Here is a 24,695-nt window from a genome sequence, read left to right as displayed (position 1 = left end):
CTCTACGTATTTTCTTATACGTCCAAACTAAATACACATTTACACATGGACAACAACATTTTGACCGATGGTAGCGTAATAATGACTGGAATCGCAGTGATCAGAGCATTATTCTCTAGATTTCGCCTTCACATTCATCATTATCAGACACAAGACTTAAAACATTGAAAAAAAAGTCAAGACTTGACTAAAAACATTGAAAAAAAATAAAGGCTCGACTGAAAACAATGAAAAAAGTCAAGGCTTGACTAAAAACGTTGAAAAAAATGAAGGCTTGACTAAAATACATTGAAAAAAAATAAAGGCTCGACTGAAAACAATGAAAAAAGTCAAGACTTGACTAAAAACGTTGAAAAAAATGTAGGCTTGGATAAAACCTTGAAAAAGATCAAGGCTTATAGAACATAATTTATTGCTTCGTGTTAGCAAGTGCTTTCTCAATAATTCTTGTGTTTACTGTTTAAAACACAGTCAGCGAAAAAGACGGTAATCGGAGCGATGCCAAATATAAACGTGCATTACAGTTATTTTTTTCTTGCTGGTTTAAGAAAGTGCCATGATGTAATTTTCGAATAGGGACCAAAAATTAGTTTTCTCTGAGTAGTAATAATAGCGATACAAATTGCATTTTACCAATTGTTGAAAATATTTCAGTTCTATTTCTGATTTTTATATTAGATTAACTAAATAATTGTATCTTCTAAATTTGATTGTATTGTGACAATACTGTGAAAGAAGAAATAACGACAACAGACATTCAGATAACGATAGTGCCACAGGCGCCGGAACTGCTAAACGGAGCCTATACCACTTACCCATCATGTAGATGTGTAATGCCTGTTTATAACCATCCAATATCATTTTGCCATTTGGAATGAAAGTCACCATTGTGGTTTTGATTTATTTTAGAAAATGTTTACCTTCAAAACTAACAGCGATAAGAAACTATGTTTTGTGTGTTTTCGTGTTTCCTTTATCAAACAAAGAGTCTTATCGACAGTTCGCTATTCAGAAAATGGACGAAAGTGTAAAATCAGGTGTCAAATTGTCACGACACATTTTCGTCCAAACAGCGCTCTCATGCTGCAGGCAGTCATATACACAGTTGATGCTTCGTCTGAAAATACGGGAGGCAAGAATACAGTGTTGTGAAGTCAAATAATTCACATCGCAAATAATTCTCTAATACTTGACAGAAGTGTAACTAACGATACATATCTCTAATACTTTACTGAAGTGTAACTAACGATACATATCTCTAATACTTGACAGAAGTTTAACTAACGGTACATATCTCTAATACTTGACAGAAGTGTAACTAACGATACATATCTCTAATACTTGACAGAAGTGTAACTAACGATACATATCTCTAATACTTGACAGAAGTGTAACTAACGATACATATCTCTAATACTTGACAGAAGTTTAACTAACGATACATATCTCTAATACTCGACAGAAGTGTAACTAACGATACATATCTCTAATACTTTACTGAAGTGTAACTAACGGTACATATCTCTAATACTCGACAGAAGTGTAACTAACGGTACATATCTCTAATACTGTAACTAACGACATATCTCTAATACTTGACAGTGTAACTAACGGTACATATCTCTAATACTTGACTGAAGTGTAACTAACGGTACATATCTCTAATACTTGACTGAAGTGTAACTAACGGTACATATCTCTAATACTTGACTGAAGTGTAACTAACGGTACATATCTCTAATACTTGACAGAAGTGTAACTAACGGTACATATCTCTAATACTTGACTGAAGTGTAACTAACGATACATATCTCTAATACTCGACTGACGTGTAACTAACGGTACATATCTCTAATATATAACAGAAGTGTAACTAACGGTATATATCTCTAATACTTGACAGAAGTGTAACTAACGATACATATCTCTAATACTTGACAGAAGTGTAACTAACGATACATATCTCTAATACTTGACAGAAGTGTAACTAACGGTACATATCTCTAATACTTGACTGTAACTAACGGTACATATCTCTAATACTAGACAGAAGTGTAACTAACGGTACATATCTCTAATACTCTCTAATACTTGACAGAAGTGTAACTAACGATACATATCTCTAATACTTTACTGAAGTGTAACTAACGGTACATATCTCTAATACTTGACTGAAGTGTAACTAACGGTACATATCTCTAATACTTGACAGAAGTGTAACTAACGATACATATCTCTAATACTTTACAGAAGTGTAACTAACGGTACATATCTCTAATACTCGACTGAAGTGTAACTAACGGTACATATCTCTAATACTTGACAGAAGTGTAACTAACGGTACATATCTCTAATACTTGACAGAAGTGTAACTAACGATACATATCTCTAATACTTGACAGAAGTGTAACTAACGGTACATATCTCTAATACTTGACAGAAGTGTAACTAACGGTACATATCTCTAATACTTGACAGAAGTGTAACTAACGGTACATATCTCTAATACTTGACAGAAGTGTAACTAACGATACATATCTCTAATACTTGACTGAAGTGTAACTAACGATACATATCTCTAATACTTGACAGAAGTGTAACTAACGGTACATATCTCTAATACTTGACAGAAGTTTAACTAACGGTACATATCTCTAATACTTGACTGACGTGTAACTAACGGTACATATCTCTAATACTTGACAGAAGTGTAACTAACGATACATATCTCTAATACATGACAGAAGTGTAACTAACGGTACATACATATCTCTAATACTTTACTTTACTGAAGTGTAACTAACGATACATATCTCTAATACTTGACAGAAGTGTAACTAACGCATACATACATATAACTAACGGTACTTGACAGAAGTGTAACTAACGGTAATACTTGACAGAAGTGTAACTAACGATACATATCTCTAATACTTTACTGAAGTGTAACTAACGGTACATATATCTCTAATACTTGACTAACGACATATCTCTAATACTTGTGTAACTAACGGTACATATCTCTAATACTTGACAGTGTAACTAACGTGTAACTAACGATACATATCTCTAATACTTTACTGAAGTGTAACTAACGGTACATATCTCTAATACTTTACTGAAGTGTAACTAACGATACATATCTCTAATACTTTACTGAAGTGTAACTAACGGTACATATCTCTAATACTTTACTGAAGTGTAACTAACGATACATATCTCTAATACTTGACAGAAGTGTAACTAACGATACATACTTGACAGAAGTGTAACTAACGTTACATATCTCTAATACTTTACTGAAGTGTAACTAACGGTACATATCTCTAATACTTGACAGAAGTGTAACTAACGGTACATATCTCTAATACTTGACAGAAGTGTAACTAACGGTACATATCTCTAATACTCGACAGAAGTGTAACTAACGGTACATATCTCTAATACTTGAACTAACGATACATATCTCTAATACTCTAACGGTACATATCTCTAATACTTGACAGAAGTGTAACTAACGATACATATCTCTAATACTCGACTGACGTGTAACTAACGGTACATATCTCTAATACTTGACAGTGTAACTAACGAACATATCTCTAATACTTTACTGTAACTAACGGTACATATCTCTAATACTTGTGTAACTAACGAAGTGTAACTAACGGTACATATCTCTAATACTCTACTAACGATACATATCTCTAATACTTGTAACTAATGGTACATATCTCTAAGTACATATCTCTAATACTTGACAGAAGTGTAACTAACGATACATATCTCTAATACTTGACAGAAGTGTAACTAACGATACATATCTCTAATACTTGACAGAAGTGTAACTAACGATACATATCTCTAATACTCGACTGAAGTGTAACTAACGGTACATATCTCTAATACTTGACAGAAGTGTAACTAACGATACATATCTCTCTAATACTATCTCTAATACTTGACAGAAGTGTAACTAACGATACATATCTCTAATACTTGACAGAAGTGTAACTAACGGTACATATCTCTAATACTTTACAGAAGTGTAACTAACGGTACATATCTCTAATACTTGACAGAAGTGTAACTAACGGTACATATCTCTAATACTTGACAGAAGTGTAACTAACGATACATATCTCTAATACTTTACTGAAGTGTAACTAACGGTACATATCTCTAATACTTGACAGAAGTGTAACTAACGGTACATATCTCTAATACTTTACTGAAGTGTAACTAACGGTACATATCTCTAATACTTACATATCTCTAATACTAGAAGTGTAACTAACGGTACATATCTCTAATACTTGACAGAAGTGTAACTAACGGTACATATCTCTAATACTTGACAGAAGTGTAACTAACGGTACATATCTCTAATACTTGACAGAAGTGTAACTAACGGTACATATCTCTAATACTTGACAGAAGTGTAACTAACGATACATATCTCTAATACTTGACAGAAGTGTAACTAACGATACATATCTCTAATACTTTACTCTAATACTTGACAGAAGTGTAACTAACGGTACATATCTCTAATACTTGACAGAAGTGTAACTAACGGTACATATCTCTAATACTTGACTGAAGTGTAACTAACGATACATATCTCTAATACTTTACAGAAGTGTAACTAACGATACATATCTCTAATACTTGACAGAAGTGTAACTAACGATACATATCTCTAATACTTGACAGAAGTGTAACTAACGATACATATCTCTAATACTTGACAGAAGTGTAACTAACGATACATATCTCTAATACTTGACAGAAGTGTAACTAACGATACATATCTCTAATACTTGACTGAAGTGTAACTAACGATACATATCTCTAATACTTTACTGAAGTGTAACTAACGATACATATCTCTAATACTTGACAGAAGTGTAACTAACGATACATATCTCTAATACTGTAACTAACGGTACATATCTCTAATACTCGACAGAAGTGTAACTAACGGTACATATCTCTAATACTTGACAGAAGTGTAACTAACGATACATATCTCTAATACTTGACAGAAGTGTAACTAACGATACATATCTCTAATACTTGACAGAAGTGTAACTAACGATACATATCTCTAATACTTGACAGAAGTGTAACTAACGATACATATCTCTAATACTTTACTGAAGTGTAACTAACGATACATATCTCTAATACTTTACTGAAGTGTAACTAACGATACATATCTCTAATACTTTACAGAAGTGTAACTAACGGTACATATCTCTAATACTTTACTGAAGTGTAACTAACGGTACATATCTCTAATACTTTACTGAAGTGTAACTAACGGTACATATCTCTAATACTTTACTGACGTGTAACTAACGATACATATCTCTAATACTTGACTGAAGTGTAACTAACGATACATATCTCTAATACTTGACTGACGTGTAACTAACGGTACATATCTCTAATACTTGGCTGACGTGTAACTAACGGTACATATCTCTAATACTTGACTGAAGTTTAACTAACGGTACATGTCTCTTATTCTGATTCTTATTTTTATATTGATTGATAGAAATGAAATATTATTGACTTTTTATATCATTAAAAACGAAATGTACATATTTTGATTTTGACATTTAGAATTTCTCACTATATAATGTGCACACAAAGAGGAGTCACAAGGTAATTGCCACCAAAAATTATCTGATGAGGATTGCACATTCTCTTGAATCACAACCGGATTCAGAAAGCGGTTAATATTAAAAATAAGATATTTACCAGCAACAAAGAAACACTGTGTTTTTGTATTTCAACACTGTTTTAGAGGGAGAATAAAGTTCTAGCAATATTTCTTAATCATTTGTGTATTTGTTCGAATGACCCGACTTGAAACAGCTAACAGGTCAGGGTCACAATGTCTTAATCTGCTAAGTTAGGTCAAGGTCAAAATAACTATTTACCATTAAGTAATGTCATCATGTCACAGATCTACAGCTAAGTAGGTCAAGGTCATGATGTCTTTTTATGATTTTTGTTTATTTTTCCAATGTATCTCGTACATTACATAAAGATTAGACACCATACACACTCGCTTTCACAATATGATATACATACATAAGGATATGTAACATACATCATCATCATCATCATCATCATCATCATCATCATCATCATCATCATCATCATCATCATCATCTTATTCTTCTTCTTCATTGTCGTCATTACATGAATACAAAAATTCCTGTCATAATGTCTTAATCTACCAACAGAGGCAGGCGATTTCCTATTGTAAAATTCCTCTTAAAACATTGCGGGGCCAAAAATAAAATTAATATCTTAAATGAACTCGGAATCTATCAATGGCAACATAATGATAATGTACTCTGTCTAAATACCTGGTTTATTTAATCAAAATAAATTTTAAATTGCCAATTTCCAAATAAACTTTTCGTCTTAAAGCACTAGATGGACAAAAAAAGTGTGTGTGTTTTTTTAACTCTGATTGTGTATAATTTTTTTTGACGGACAAAACAGCTATTTCATTATGAGTATCAACTTTCTATAATTTTAAATCGTTTTGTATATGATACAGTTGTTTTGAGATGAAGTGGCGTCTCTATAAGACGATCTTGTGGGAATGAGGTGTACTTGTATAACATAAACATAAGCTGGAGTTTATATAGATTCCGATGGTAGCTATGTTCCACTACTTCTTGAGGCATGTTTCGATAAATTGCATAAAAAACATCAACTTACTTACCAACAATTAAGCATATTGATAATTATCATATCTGGTCAGTATTTGATATTTGAAAACAATTTTCTTCTGAATTAGCAATTCTACCGTCGCCGGTAGTTTTTGATTATGTGTATGAAGGGAAGCAACTTCTGAAATGTTAGCTGCAATCACGTATTCTTTCGGCAAGTAATGTTTTCCTTACTCGGCCATTTTTATTCTGGCGTAAACCATCCCAGTGAGGCTCGTAGTGGATAATTCATATTGTGCTTACAGGGACTTGACACGGATTCCCCACCCACGGACCATATATATGTATTATATACTGACATGAGACTTGACACGGATTCCCCACCCACGGACCATATATATGTATTATATAGTGACATGAGACTTGACACGGATTCCCCACCCACGGACCATATATATGTATTATATAGTGACATGAGACTTGACACGGATTCCCCACCCACGGACCATACATATGTATTATATAATGACATGAGACTTGACACGAATTCCCCACCCACGGACCATATATATGTATTATATAGTGACATGAGACTTGACACGGATTCCCCTCCCTCGGACCATATATATGTATTATATAGTGACATTTGACTTGACACGGATTCCCCACCCACGGACCATACATATGTATTATATAATGACATGAGACTTGACACGAATTCCCCATCCACGGACCATATATATGTATTATACAGGGACATGAGACTTGACACGAATTCCCCACCCACGGACCATATATATGTATTATATAGTGACATGAGACTTGACACGAATTCCCCTCCCTCGGACCATATATATGTATTGTATAGTGACATGAGACTTGACACGAATTCCCCACCCACGGACTATATATATGTATTATACAGGGACATGAGACTTGACACGAATTCCCCACCCACGGACCATAGATATGTATTGTATAGTGACATGAGACTTGACACGAATTCCCCACCCACGGACCATACACATGTATTATATAATGACATGAGACTTGACACGAATTCCCCATCCACGGACCATATATATGTATTATATAGTGACATGAGACTTGACACGGATTCCCCACCCACGGACCATATATATGTATTATATAGTGACATGAGACTTGACACGAATTCCCCACCCACGGACCATACATATGTATTATATAATGACATGAGACTTGACACGAATTCCCCATCCACGGACCATATACATGTATTATATAGTGACATGGGACTTGACACGAATTCCCCACCCACAGACCATATATATGTATTGTATAGTGACATGGGACTTGACACGGATTCCCCACCCACGGACCATATATATGTATTATATAGTGACATGAGACTTGACACGGATTCCCCACCCACGGACCATATATATGTATTATACATGGACATGAGACTTGACACGAATTCCCCACCCACGGACCATATATATGTATTATACAAGGACATGAGACTTGACACGAATTCCCCACCCACGGACTATATATATGTATTATATAGTGACATGAGACTTGACACGAATTCCCCTCCCTCGGACCATATGTATGTATTGTATAGTGACACGAGACTTGACACGAATTCCCCACCCACGGACCATATATATGTTTTGTATAGTGTCATGAGACTTGACACGAATTCCCCACCCACGGACCATATATATGTATTGTATAATGACATGGGACTTGACACGACTTCCCCACCCACGGACCATATATATGTATTATATAGTGACATGGGACTTGACACGAATTCCCCACCCACAGACCATATATATGTATTATATAGTGACATGAGACTTGACACGGATTCCCCACCCACGGACCATATATATGTATTATATAGTGACATGAGACTTGACACGGATTCCCCACCCACGGACCATATATATGTATTATACAGGGACATGAGACTTGACACGAATTCCCCACCCACGGACCATATATATGTTTTGTATAGTGACATGAGACTTGACACGAATTCCCTACCCATGGACCATATATATGTATTATATAGTGACATGGGACTTGACATGGATTCCCCACCCACGGACCATATATATGTATTATATAGTGACATGAGACTTGACACGGATTCCCCACCCACGGACCATATATATGTATTATATAGTGACATGGGACTTGACATGGATTCCCCACCCACGGACCATATATATGTATTATACAGGGACATGAGACTTGACACGGATTCCCCACCCACGGACCATATATATGTATTATATAGTGACATGAGACTTGACACGGATTCCCCACCCACGGACCATATATATGTATTATATAGTGACATGGGTCTTGACACGGATTCCCCACCCACGGACCATATATATGTATTATACAGGGACATGAGACTTGACACGGATTCCCCACCCACGGACCATATATATGTATTATATAGTGACATGGGACTTGACACGGATTCCCCACCCACGGACCATATATATGTATTATATAGTGACATGAGACTTGACACGGATTCCCCACCCACGGACCATATATATGTATTATACAGGGACATGAGACTTGACACGGATTCCCCACCCACGGACCATATATATGTATTGTATAGTGACATGGGACTTGACACGAATTCCCCACCCACGGACCATATATATGTATTATATAGTGACATGGGACTTGACACGAATTCCCCACCCACGGACCATATATATGTATTGTATAGCGACAGGGGACTTGACACGAATTCCCCACCCCACGGACCATATATATGTATTATATAGTGACATGGGACTTGACACGAATTCCCCACCCACAGACCATATATATGTATTGTATAGTGACATGAGACTTGACACGAATTCCCCACCCACGGACCATATATATGTATTATACAGGGACATGAGACTTGACACGAATTCCCCACCCACGGACCATATATATGTATTGTATAGCGACAGGGGACTTGACACGAATTCCCCACGCACGGACCGTATATATGTATCAAACACTCACTGGAAAGATGTCCTACACTGTTAAGTTAGGTCAAGGTCAAGATAACTATTTACCATTAATTAAGGTCATCGTGTCACAGATCTACAGCTAAGTAGGTCAAGGTCGTGATGTCTTTTTTATGTGATAAAACATTTCTGTTAAAGGTAATGTAAGCGTTATTAAGAAATATGGCCCCTAGAATTAAAAATAAATAAATAAAATATGTTCAGTTTTCACTTCTCGTGAGTTGCTATCCTTGTCACAATACAATACATATATATAGACCATGGGTTGGAACCCGGGCCAAATCCGTGTGTTACTATATAATACATATATATGGTCCGTGCCACGTCCATGTGTTATTATACAATGATATTAGGAATTCTTGTCAAGACCCTGTGATTGTACTCACTGAAAAAGGAGTGTGAATGACAAATCTTCCCCATTTTATTCACGACACATTGTCATTCAGAAGAAAAAATAAGTATTGCTTTTACACGTGCTCATGTCATCTTCCTAGATCAGAGACGTGAACTTGGCCTTCTATCTTTATTAATTTATATAGAAAATGGGTAGATCCAGGGACGTATAATACAGATATATTGTTACATACGTCCCTGGTACATCAAACCGTCGATAGTATGGCGATATATCATTGTTATGATACATTTCTCAACTTCTTTTTATGAATTGGTTGATTTTGGTAGGTATCATATAAAATTACAAGTCCGTGGTTTTGGGAGGGGTATAGTGAATAGAGTAATCCCTTAATGGTACGTGTGCGTGTGTGTGTTCGTGTGTAAAGATCTCGTGAAACCCACGACTATTACACCAAGTTCTAGACCTAATTGCATATTGGCGCTCATTGATCAAGGGGGCAAGGTCAGAGGCAAAAAAGAAGGTCATGTTTGCGTGCATGACATTCTCTCCCCACGATGACCATCCAGCTATTTTTGGTCTCACGGCTTTCTGAAATGGTTATTGTTCATCACGGGTCGTACGAAGAGAGACAACTCCCTTTAAATTGATGTCCTGCCAAACGCTGCGAAAGAGCCGAGTTTGGTAAAAATAACAATAAATAAATAAGGGTGTTGTAATATTAGTGTGTGTTTTCCACTCAATCCTATGTTGAAATCATGACCAAATATAGATAGAGATAGAGAGCTACATATGTTTATTTCCTTAAGCATGAAGATTACAAACGTGTAAAATGCCACAAAAGTGGTGAACAATTTCCGTCGAAATATGGTGGTGGTTGGACAGGTTTATGCAAAGTACATTTAGTTGGGTAGGACGTGACGGAATGACATTTCAGTGAGATAGCACTATAAATGCGTATATTTATTGAGTATTCCTTCATCTGTGAACAACGTACGTCGTAAAACATTACTACGACATGACATCCACACTGATCTGCATAAATGATGCTTTCCCGAGTTAGCTTATAATCCGATTTGAATGATGTTTATCCTCTCTACAAATTTATCATTTCTCTCGAGTCACATCCACAAATCATCGATAACCTTCACGATTCGTCTCCCCTTAACACTTTTATTATCCTTTATTCCGAGTGCAGAGAGATACAAAAGAATACCTTTGATATATGTAGTAACCTATCTAATTGCTTCATAAACGCACTAGTTTGTTGCTCCGCTTAATTACGAGTCTGTTTTTCCGCGAAGACCTACATATCTTTTCTACGAAGCAATTAACAAGGTGCTCGTGCGAAATGTCACCACCAGGCGTCGCTGCGACTGTTTAATGGAGGAAGTATATTTCGTAGACGATCACCTGTGGAGTTTACATCATCATAACACAATCAGGCAAGTCTCTGAGTCTATGGTCGCTTTATGGCATGTGACTCCAATATTTAGTAAGCGACCTCGCTTGTTGTCAAAGACAGTAGCACACGCAAAATGCCAAAACTTATCTGTTCCTAATGTGGGTCAGACGTTCAGCATTTGTATACTACTGAACCAGTAATGCTTGCTACTATGTATGGAAGCATACTTCTGTGACGTTACTGTCTTCTTGTTTTTTACCCAGTGGTTTGAATCACGCGTTAATACATCTACTCAGGGGACCTACATCTGCTTTCAAGAGAACAAAATGTAATTTAGAGAGGTATAGTTGTCAAGGCTAATATTGTTCTGTTTTAATGGTCATGAATAACAAATATTGTACATTGCCCAGCACCTGTTTGACATGTTTTTGATGTTAAAAAACAGCCTCACAGTGAAATTGTTTAGTAATTTCAAAAGTAGTGCTAAATGTGTATTTATATATTCACAGTGGATGTTTTAGATGAAATCAGCTATTATACAACTGAAATAGCAGGAGTTACATGTAAGAAATGAGGATGTTAACAACATGAGAGGATCAGGCCAGGTAAGGAACCTCCTCTTTCTCATCCTGTTTTTATTTTTTTGGTAATCATTGCATCTTGGTAAATCTACATCACACATGTCAATCTCTTCAATCGAAACATGACATGTTTTACTTGCCTGTATATCACCTGTAATGTAGTCTCATGACACAGACACAAGGACTTGGCACTTTAAATTCCCAACCCACGGTCCATATCGGTACCTCAATGACTATACCAATATTACGAAATCTATGCATGTGGCGGTAAATGCTGGACTTATGACCAAGTCCATAAAGGATGTCCTTTGACCGTGTTATGTCTCGAACGCTGTAGAAATTCTATATTAACATCAAGGTTAACACTTTCTTCTTAAACAAGATGCCCATATTGCTCACTTGGCTTTGCTTGGCTGAAATTACTTCATGAAAACTATTGGAAAAGGCATTCTAGAGACAAGCACACGACATACACCATATCTCTTTTCCCATCGGGCCACTACCCTCTGTGCCTAGGTGTTCAGCCAGACCATTGATCCTTCAGATCAAATTGAGACAGAATCTTGCTTTTCCTAAAGAAGAGTTATTTTAAAGATTTTGTTCTATTTTCCCTATAATGGTTCCAGTACTATGGAGCCAATGCCAACTGTTTATACAAAATTGATTCCCCTGTACACAGGAATGCCTCAGCTGAACTTTGGGCAAAATTTAACCTTCTCTACAAAAGGGGTAGGGTTTTATTGAATTTGCTCTGTTTCCACTATTGGTCATGCCCCTCCTACTCCAGGGCAGGGCAGGAAGGGCAGGCCCCAATATGGGAAAAAGTCTTTAAAAGCCTTCTTTCGTGTGAATGCCAGGATTTTGTCCCAATTTGGTCTTAAGCATTCTTGGGTGAAGGAGAATCAATGGGGTATACAAGAGGAGTGAAGTCCAATATGGAATATAAAAATTCTTCTGCTGTAAAAATTAAATTATTTTTGCCCTATGAGCATCTAATTAGTATTAATGAGGAAAATGTATTTACCTGTAAATTGTGTGATGTCTGAAGATGGTGAGAAATAGCAAATGACAGTGTCATGCAAATTGCAATACATGTGCTATGTTTGCCAGTGAAAGACATTGTCATCATAAGTTTTAATGTTGCAAAAAATAATGCTAGCTGAACATGTATGTTGTACTTTTACTGAAATACAATTATTGATTCACAAAAAACAGACAAGTAAAGGTGGTATCCTGCTCCTCTGACATTTATAAAATTCCTGCTGTTTTAGAAAATAAAGATTCCTGTAATCATTTCAATAAAGATTTTAACTTACTTTGAAATCAATTTTAAAAAGCATATATTAGTATCTGCATGGCATTTTAAAATTGATCTAGTGAAGACATACAATAGATTAATGTTTGAAGTATGTTAATTTGAGCCTCAGAGCTGTGCTTCTGAAACTTTAAAGAGAATACATCTTAGTGTAAGTGTACTCTCTAAAACCACATTGTGAGCAACAAAATCCTGTAATTTTTATTTGTCAGTTTTTAACCAGGTGTATATATACATCACATGTTAACGATGCTTAAAATGTGATGACATATGAATATTTATAACAAACACCTGATTTAAACTTGGTAAGTTTACACGCACTTGTTTCTGGTATTAACATGTGAAAATACATTATCAATGAAAAGTTTCTACATTGAGTACATTATGGACTTATCAGATACAAGTACCTTATAGTCTGTCCTATGTACATTTTGAATTTTACATCAATGATTTTATGATCAAAATATACTTATTTTCATGTTGACATAGTGAATCAATTCCTCAAATTCTTCAAACATGATTTTTATTAAATCTGAGATATTGGAATACAATTCAGTATTTTTGGTACCCAGATATTTCAGTCCTGGACTCTTTTTTTTTGAGAGTCGCCCAAAATTTTTGAGAATCCTCTCTATTAATAATGGGACTCATAAAGATTCGGAAATGGCGCTTTGGATTCATACGGATAAATCTTACAAAAATTACATCATCATCATCATGACACAATGCATCATAATTTCCTCTTCATTCTCAAACTAAATGCGCCTGATATAACTGTACAGTGTGCAGTCAAACCTGTAGGCATTATATTTCATTGAAAACCACATACTGTATAATTTAATTTTTGGGTCACAGTTATTAAATTTTATGCATGTCTGTGAATTTGTGTCTTTGTATACAGGCATAACAGATAATTTCAAAGATTTTCATTCACTGATGAAATGTTCGCTGGTTATATTTAACTCATGCTATCTTTATTGTAAGTATATATATTGAAATTAGATTCCCCTGAATTACTACCAACTATCCAGTAGTCAATTTGATGCCCTTGAACAATTCAGAGTTTTCCTGTCTTTTATAAGGTTGTTCATATTTGTATACTTTCCTTAGTTAGTATCAATCCAGTAGAGATATAATTGCTGTAAAATATAAGGTTAAATCTCCTACAAAACTCATGGAATTATCTCCCTTTGCGAATTATGCTGAAATATATGTTAATATCATAATTATGATGCAAGGCATCAAATTCTTTATGAGAAATTTTAATTTTGAACTCTCTTCCATTGAAAAATTTTAAACAATGATACATTATGCTTATAGATTCCACGATCGATTTGAAATAACTATAGATTGAGATAAACATACATGTATCAGTGCTTTTTGGGACTCTGATATTTGAGTCTAGGCCTACCTCTGAGTTTGAGGACCCAATGTATCTGAGTGATTGGATGAGAAAGGGAACTTGTCAAAATTTTGGAAATGGTGTTTGGGACTCACCTAAAAAACATACACAGTATTACTGACATATGCAGTCAGAGAGTCCCATACCACTTAAATATTACCCTGGTACCAGGTATGTAAAAGTTATGTTCTTATTTAATAAAGAAATGTCATAACACCACTGGAAGTCCAGATTGGATAAAAAATGTAAGAAAGTGTAGCAGATAGATAAACATTATGAGCTCACCTGGATGGTATGGCTAAATGAGCTTATACTGTGGTGTGACGTCCTTCGTCTGTCTGTTGTACCGCATCATCTTTTTCCTTTAAACAACTTCTTAAATAACTAATCAACCAAATGTTTTGATATTTGTCTGGTATGTTCATAGGATGAAGCTCGACAAAGTTTACTAAAAGAAATGACCTTGACAGATATTCAAGGTCATAGGGGTCAACATATTTAATCAACTTCTTCTCATGAACTAAAAGGCTGAGAGGCATGATATTTGACTGGTATGTTTCTATGATGAAGCTGGACCAAGTTTATGAAAAGGAATTACCTTGAAGAATGTTCAAGGTCACAGGAGTCAAACTTGATAAAACCTTTAAACAACTTTTTTCTCATGAACTAAAAGGTTTAGAGGCATGATATTTGACTGGTATGTTCTTATGAAATGTCTTGCGTGTTGAAGCATACATTGTGATGACAATATGCCAATACAATGTACACAGTATTTGACATTAAGTTGCCAGGTGGGGAATCCATCCTACTCACTCCTGGTGTCCATGTTCTGATTCATACTGAGTTAACCCATCTTATCAGCAGTTTGTCAGTGTGTAAACATTAGAAAAAGCTTGTCTGCTGAAAGATCAAACGGCTGTAATTATGAACATTGAGCTGTTCAGTAGGTAAGAAAATAGAATGTCCATAAGGATGACTAATCATTGATCTCAATCCAGAGATCAACCAAAAGTAAAAACTTTTTTATCTAAGTAAAGTGAAGTCTTTATGATACTGTCTCTTAACTACAATGATAAATAAACACTGAACTCAATTAAAATGTACTAGATTTACTACCAACTTCCACCCACAGTGTTGACTGTTATCAGTACCAACTTCCACAAAACTCTGAAGGCTTACACCCACAGTGTTGACTGTTATCAGTACCAACTTCCACAAAACTCTGAAGGCTTACACCCACAGTGTTGACTGTTATCAGTACCAACTTCCACAAAACTCTGAAGGCTTACACCCACAGTGTTGACTGTTATCAGTACCAACTTCCACAAAACTCAGAAGGCTTACACCCACAGTGTTGACTGTTAAGGCTTACACCCACAGTGTTGACTGTTATCAGTACCAACTTCCACAAAACTCTGAAGGCTTACACCTACAGTGTTGACTGTTACCATTACCAACTTCCACAAAACTCTGAAGGCTTACACCCACAGTGTTGACTGTTATCATTACCAACTTCCACAAAACTCTGAAGGCTTACACCCACAGTGTTGACTGTTATCATTACCAACTTCCACAAAACTCTGAAGGCTTACACCCACAGTGTTGACTATTATCAGTACCAACTTCCACAAAACTCTGAAGGCTTACACCCACAGTGTTGACTGTTATCAGTACCAACTTCCACAAAACTCTGAAGGCTTACACCCACAGTGTTGACTGTTATCAGTACCAACTTCCACAAAACTCTGAAGGCTTACACCCACAGTGTTGACTGTTATCATTACCAACTTCCACAAAACTCTGAAGGCTTACACCCACAGTGTTGACTGTTATCAGTACCAACTTCCACAAAACTCTGAAGGCTTACACCCACAGTGTTGACTGTTACCATTACCAACTTCCACAAAACTCTGAAGGCTTACACCCACAGTGTTGACTGTTACCATTACCAACTTCCACAATACTCTGAAGGCTTACACCCACAGTGTTGACTGTTATCAGTACCAACTTCCACAAAACTCTGAAGGCTTACACCCACAGTGTTGACTGTTATCATTACCAACTTCCACAAAACTCTGAAGGCTTACACCCACAGTGTTGACTGTTATCAGTACCAACTTCCACAAAACTCTGAAGGCTTACACCCACAGTGTTGACTATTATCATTACCAACTTCCACAAAACTCTGAAGGCTTACACCCACAGTGTTGACTGTTATCAGTACCAACTTCCACAAAACTCTGAAGGCTTACACCCACAGTGTTGACTATTATCAGTACCAACTTCCACAAAACTCTGAAGGCTTACACCCACAGTGTTGACTGTTATCAGTACCAACTTCCACAAAACTCTGAAGGCTTACACCCACAGTGTTGACTGTTATCAGTACCAACTTCCACAAAACTCTGAAGGCTTACACCCACAGTGTTGACTGTTACCATTACCAACTTCCACAAAACTCTGAAGGCTTACACCCACAGTGTTGACTATTATCAGTACCAACTTCCACAAAACTCTGAAGGCTTACACCCACAGTGTTGACTATTATCAGTACCAACTTCCACAAAACTCTGAAGGCTTACACCCACAGTGTTGACTGTTATCAGTACCAACTTCCACAAAACTCTGAAGGCTTACACCCACAGTGTTGACTATTATCAGTACCAACTTCCACAAAACTCTGAAGGCTTACACCCACAGTGTTGACTATTATCAGTACCAACTTCCACAAAACTCTGAAGGCTTACACTAACAGTGTTGACTGTTATCAGTACCAACTTCTACAAAACTCTGAAGGCTTACACCCACAGTGTTGACTATTATCATTACCAACTTCCACAAAACTCTGAAGGCTAACACCCACAGTGTTGACTATTATCAGTACCAACTTCCACAAACCTCTGAAGGCTTACACCCACAGTGTTGACTATTATTCAAGTTATCATTCTATGTAAGAAAATAATTATCTTAGCACCAATCCTTAGGTTATATTTGGAATTCCAATTTTACAATTTGCTTAATATTTACCAAACACCAAACTGTGAAAACAGGATGAGTGAGATACACCTTTGTGTGAAATCTGACTTCTGACAATTAGCACATTTTGATAGGTAGAAACAATATGTACACACATTGTTAATGCCATTTGCATCCATTAGTAACAATTTAATTGAGGGATATCAAAGAATTTTGGATATTTGTTTGGTTGGTTGGTATAAGAAAAATGATACCTCAATATTCATGTTAGATATTAACCTGTGGAAGATCATGAAATTCATTTGTTCTGGCTGGACAGATAGTCTTAATTTTGTTCAGATTAGTATTTTTTCAACTGAAGCATCAAGATGTGTTGAAATGTTTTTTGCCTACACATCATGACACAAATTAGTCTACCACCACAAGGCCTGCAGTCACCTTTATCCATGTCGGTTTCATGCCTCATTTATGTGAAATAACAAAAATCAAAGCTGAACTGGTAACATTATCTGAACTTTGGTCTTCTATAGTTACAGCATTGTCATTGTCCTGAACTTTAATCAACGTTTGATGAGGTTGTTTTTGTGGAATGTTTATGGACAGTAATTATAAAGTACAGGCGATATAAATATCTGAAGGTATCTACCTGCAGACCTTTTAAATCAGTTTTATTTCACATTTTTCTGGGCCTTATTCATGTAGCACAGTCTATCATTGTATCAGATGTGGATTTAGCATTTAGTGATATAAATATACAACAATATTGAAGCAATTTATTATTTTATTAAAAAAGTATCTATACATTTCAATACCATTTCTGTTTTTCCAAGTTTTGAAATCCTCACATCTTATACAATTTCCAGTGACATATTTTCTTGATATTTTTAAAAGCAAGTTCATAACTTCAGACAATTAGGCTTAGAAATTGATCTTATCAATTACATATCTTTTGCAGTTGAACTAATTAGGAGCTGCATGCATCAAATTGAAAAAAAAATGTTCTGTATTGGTAGAACAAGTGTAACCTAATGACTGTCCTTTGAAAGGGATTGTTGCATACCAAATGAAATTGACATGAGTACAAATATTCAAATGTAAAATTTCCTTGTCTGTCAGCAAAATGTAGTTGTCTTGAGGAGCAAATGAGATGATCCATCTGTGTACTCCACAGTTATCTCCCTTGAGTGTCAAAAATTTACTTTTTGATAAATGATTATTTTCTCACAATAAAATTATGGTGCTGCAAAACAAATATCAATATTAGACTGTTAGATGTGACATATGAATGCATGTAGTATTTAATACAAATGTAAAATAAAGAATAAACAAGTCAATGTAGTTAAAAGTTGTTACCAGCTTCAAATTTTTTCTCACTTCGAAATCATTTGTAAATGTAATTTTTTTCAATGTTCATATTTTCATAGTTATGTTGAATGTTTAAAGCCCATAAACAGGATGTATTTTTAGCATAAATCATGAAACAGACTATGGTTCTCTCTATTAACTTTTAGCATAAATCATGAAACAGACCATGGTTCTCTCTATCTTTTGTAAATCATGAAACAGACTATGGTTCTCTCTATTAACTTTTAGCATAAATCATCAAACAGACCATGGTTCTCTCTACTCTCTATTAACTTTTAGCATAAATCATCAAACAGACTATGGTTCTCTCTATTAACTTTTAGCATAAATCATAAACAGGATGGTTCTCTCTATTTTTTAGCATAAATCATGAAACAGACTGGTTCTCTCTATTAACTTTTAGCATAAATCATGAAACAGACCATGGTTCTCTCTATTAACTTTTAGCATAAATCATGAAACAGACTATGGTTCTCTCTATTAACTTTTAGCATAAATTTTAGCATAAATCATGAAACAGACTATGGTTCTCTCTATTAACTTTTAGCATAAATCATGAAACAGACTATGGTTCTCTCTATTAACTTTTAGCATAAATCATGAAACAGACCATGGTTCTCTCTATTAACTTTTAGCATAAATCATGAAACAGACTATGGTTCTCTCTATTAACTTTTAGCATAAATCATGAAACAGACTATGGTTCTCTCTATTAACTTTTAGCATAAATAATGAAACAGACTATGGTTCTCTCTATTAACTTTTAGCATAAATAATGAAACAGACCATGGTTCTCTCTATTAACTTTTAGCATAAATAATGAAACAGACCATGGTTCTCTCTATTAACTTTTAGCATAAATAATGAAACAGACTATGGTTCTCTCTATTAACTTTTAGCATTGAAACTTTTGCATAAATCATGAAACAGACTGTTCTCTCTATTAACTTTTAGCATAAATAATGATATGGTTCTCTCTATTAACTTTTAGCATAAATCATGAAACAGACTATGGTTCTCTCTATTAACTTTTAGCATAAATAATGAAACAGACTATGGTTTTCTTTATCATTTTCAGGTTATGATGATCTGCTTTCCTTGCTTTTGTATAAGTGTAGAAGATAAAATGACTGATTGAAGAAAGATCATATTTCTGATTACCTACCAGTACCTTACACTGTCTTCTCAGGGCTTTTTCTGAGAGTTTCTGTAGCACTGAATATGAGCCCCATTTCCTGAGAGCTCTGTGAACTGAATATAAGCCCCATTTTCTGAGAGCTCTGTGAACCGAATACAAGCCCTATTTCCTGAGAGCGCTGTGAACCGAATATAAGCCCCATTTTCTGAGAACTGAATATGAGCCATCAACCCCCACCCCCCCAAAAAAAATAAAAGATTAACAAACAAAAACAGCTTCTTAAAATGCATAACATTTACAAGATGATTGATTCCTAATTTCAATAATCTTTAGCAAAAATTTAACAAAAATGTTGAGAATATTCTTGTTGATTTCCAGATTTGTTAAGCACAACTGCTTTGTCAGTATCAAACTTAGAGTGATAATAAAATAAGTGATATCGTAAGATGACCTAATGTCTTATAAGAATTAGATAAAACTGATAAGTGTTATGCCTTTACTGTATAACTGAAGGTGTACAGGCTAGAGGCAGTTTCTATATATAGACTTCATTAATAATCCTAATATACTTATTTACTCTTTTTCCCATTGTGACCTCAGGTGATAAAATAATGATGTACACCTGACAGGATCGTGGAACAGTGACTTGATATTCGTGACATACAATGAATTTATCACCTATCATGTATTAATACTATCAGTGTGACTTACAAAAGAGTCATGATAAACCTTTGGAAGGATGGGAAAGTTTTATCATGCTTGATCCATTTCATTTTTATTTTAACATAGAACAATAGCAACAGATCTACAAATTCTTAGGAATGAAAAAAGCTAATGTTCTAACATGCATTTTGTTGAAATGTTTTCTTTTTGATATAATTATGTATGAAAGAGAGGTGTACATTGTGTATTAAAGACCTGATTTGTGTTCAGGTTTTTGTTCAAAAGGCAAGTGAGTTTATGCTATGTGCTATAGTACTTTATCTATCATCCATCTAGCATCAACTGTTTCCATAAACAACTTCTTCTCTAAAACCAAGAGGCTGAGAGTATTCATACTTTACCTATATCATGCTGTAGTGAAGTGTTTCCAAGTTTGTTCATATGAAAGACTTTGACCCATTCAGATGTGTTAAGAAAACAACTGCTTAGTATTAAAGAGTCTGAGGCTATACATATTGATATTGAGTCTATAGTATGTTTAGATAAAGAGCAGTTAAGTATACTCAAATGAATGACCTTGACCCACTTGAAGATCACAGGGATCAATGAGATCAAATTCTTCAACATCCTCTTCTCAGTCACTAATCGGCTCACTTAGGTCTGCATGAAGGCCTACCAATTTTGACCAAGAATGACCTTGACCTATGTTAATGTCACAGACATTGATTACTAAACATTTTCTACATATCAGAACAGACTTAACAATATAGTGACAGATTTCCTTGGAAGAAGTCCAGTAATCAAAGAAAAATAAATCTATTTCTGAAACATAGTTGTTATATTGATTTGCATTTTCGCCTCAGAAAAAGATATCAGGTATGTGCTTTGATGGTGATTTGTGTTCCTCTGGAAACTCAGAAATGGACCGGTCTGTGTTGTTGTATCCTTGGGCAAAACATTTTACCCCCAATTACTCATAATGGCGTGCAATTGGCCTCCTGTATACTCTTCATTAAGGTAGCCACCATCTACTTCAAGGAGACCTGCCCTAAAAATGGCCATACAGTGTTCCCCAAAACGAGGGTAGGTCTATCCATTTCTGTACATCTGACCTTCATGTCCTTCCATTACTGTACATCTGACCTTCATGTCCTTCCATTTCTGTACATCTGACCTTCATGTCCTTCCATTTCTGTACATCTGACCTTCCTATCTATTATTTTCTGTACATTTGACCTTCCTATCTATTATTTTCTGTACATCTGACCTTCCTATCTATTATTTTCTGTACATCTGACCTTCCTATCTATTATTTTATGTACATCTGACCTTCCTATCTATTGATTTATCTATCTTTTCCTCCAACCATCTTGTTTTTGAAGTAGACAATTTAGTAGACATTTAAATGATGTTTACTATAATAAGCTTAGACAATGTAATATGTTGTTTCATATTTCAATGAAAAAATAATCTAGTTTTTGAAATATTAAATAACAAAGGTGAGTCAACAGCTGTATATGTTAGACTAGACTCTGTTGAAAGAATTCACTGTAATCTTCAGTTGGTTCAAATACTGCCCATCATTTATCAAATTTCTTCTTTTTTTTCAGAAAATGGAGATGAGAGAAATAATTGTGCTGTTTTGCCACCATCATCAGTGGGCATAAGAGCAACCTTGGTCAAATTAGATACTGATCTAGACTTTTAGAAGATTGAAATTGTCAGGGATTCTGCTTTAAATTCGGTAGAATTGAGTACCAGAGGTTTGGTGATTAGAGGGTCAACTGATCAGAAGTTTGGAGCCATCAAGGCTAGTTTACAAAAGTAGTTGACCATTTTGTATTAGACCAAATTTTATCACCATGATGGAAGGAATCCCCTTCAAGTATGTCAGCCAGGACACCTGGATACAGCTGGCTAACAAACTTGACTTTGATACAATGATGGGCAACAACTGGAAGATGCTGGCAGAGAAACTGGGATATGAAGTGGAAGACATCTTGGTAAATTTGCATTTAGTTACTTGTTTGATACTGATAAAGAAACATTATACACATGATGTTATGAGAAACCTAATTTCAAAATGTGTCTTTTATGAGTTGTCCCAGCCCCTTTAACAAATTATTAAAGTTTAGTGTACAATGTATACAGTGTATGAAATAGATATGGTATGTAAATATGACATTAACTGATTGATCTTATTATTATGGATAGTACATCATTAAAAGTGATTTTGGATTAGCACAGACAAAAAGCAATTTCAATATGATTTTTGTTTTACCCGCCTGCTAAAGGCGACATATAGGTATTACTATGTCAGCAGCGATGCTGTCATCTGCACAAACGTTGTTTTGTGATAACTTAAGTTCCCTTTGGCCGATCAACACCAAACTTTTTACAATGCTTCCTTACCAAAAGTGCTTGCTCAGATTAGATTTTCAGGTTTGGAGGTCAAGGTCATTGTTTCTATAAAACTACTGCATTTAGACCCATGCAAAACCTGGTTTTTACTGTTGCTCTGTATGCTTGTTGTTACAGATATGGCGACACTATCACTTATGATAAATAAGACACAGTCCATAATTGGTCGTAAAGTAAATTCCAAATGCTGTCACTTTCAAAATAGTTGTCATAGTAACATCATCATGAAAATCTTCAACCTCATACTCTTCTCACGAACAGGATATTGTATTAAGATCAGAATTTTTATAAATAAAAACCACTTTGATGTGTTTTAAATATATATTACACTTATTTTGATAATTAATATGATATTTAACCTACGATTCAGTATAGGATGAATCTTATTGTCTGGTTTTTCTCATTTTATAATCAAGATAATACCCAAACTTAATTGAAAATGATTGACAATTTAACAGAATTATTTAAAGCAGTTCTTTCCTGTTTAATCAGAACATTTGAGTGCCTTTTAGCTGAAGAGCAAGCAAGCTTATAATGTAGCGCAGCACCAGTCATCATTTCCCTTCAAACAACTTCTCAATAACCTAGGGTCAGGATGTTGGGATAATGAGAAAAATATTTGTTGTATGTTCATAAGAATGATCTTGACCCAATTTCAAGTTCATAGGGATCAAATTAGTTCAAAGATTTTGAAAAATTTTTCACAATTACAAGTTAAAGAAGGTCAAGGTTCATGACATTGGGAAAGTTGCATACTTTAAAGGTCACAGGAGTCAGATATTTGGGAAATTAGCTTACTTAACCCACAAAATCTTTGATTCCCTCCTTTTGCTGAACAGATGAGAAACACATGCCCATTGGGCCTCTTGCTTGCCCAGTTTGTCCAGGCTAATATGTGCATTATTTTTCGAAATGAAGAAACAAAAATCAAGAAACACCAATATATAAAGGCACTTGTCATTTGAAAATTGTAGTAAAAAACACATTAGATTAATAAGTGTCACACATTTTATCATTGTATCTATTGTAAAGTTGCCTGAAGTAATAATTCAGTGGGATCTTCAGAAATAAGTCCTTTGATGCCTGTATGGTATTGCCTCAGGCTAAGGTACATTACCTGGACATGTTCAGTGGAAACTGTTTCAGGCAATCAACAGGTAAATATTTAAATCAGATAAAAAAAAGGACAGCCCGAGGTTAATTTTCTCTATATCATATCTAAGACTTAATGTCAGATTTAATGGATTATTATATGGAAGGTTGTTGTTGTGACACGTAGTTCTTTGGATGTGTTTAGTATATTGTGGAGAATAGAGGGGGTAAACATTCTGTCTC

At 35.1% G+C, this 24,695-nt stretch overlaps 1 protein-coding gene across 1 annotated transcript in view; it reads left to right on the top strand.

Moving 5' to 3' along the window:
• Positions 1–12,017: 12,017 nt before the first annotated feature.
• The window catches only part of LOC132552240 (uncharacterized), a 35,498-nt gene continuing 22,820 nt past the window's right edge, over positions 12,018–24,695 (top strand). The window contains exons 1-2 of the mRNA XM_060216390.1: positions 12,018–12,104; positions 22,550–22,942. Of these exons, the coding sequence (XP_060072373.1) occupies positions 22,802–22,942 (141 nt within the window). The 5' untranslated portion in view covers positions 12,018–12,104; positions 22,550–22,801. The remainder of the gene's footprint in view (positions 12,105–22,549; positions 22,943–24,695) is intronic.

This window comes from Ylistrum balloti, unplaced genomic scaffold (genome assembly GCF_031769215.1).
Source record: "Ylistrum balloti isolate Yb309-2 unplaced genomic scaffold, AGI_CSIRO_Ybal_v1 Utg370242, whole genome shotgun sequence".
Lineage (NCBI taxonomy): Eukaryota > Metazoa > Mollusca > Bivalvia > Pectinida > Pectinidae > Ylistrum > Ylistrum balloti.
The sequence above is the reverse complement of the archived record's forward strand: the minus strand, read 5'-3'. Positions and strand labels throughout refer to the sequence as shown.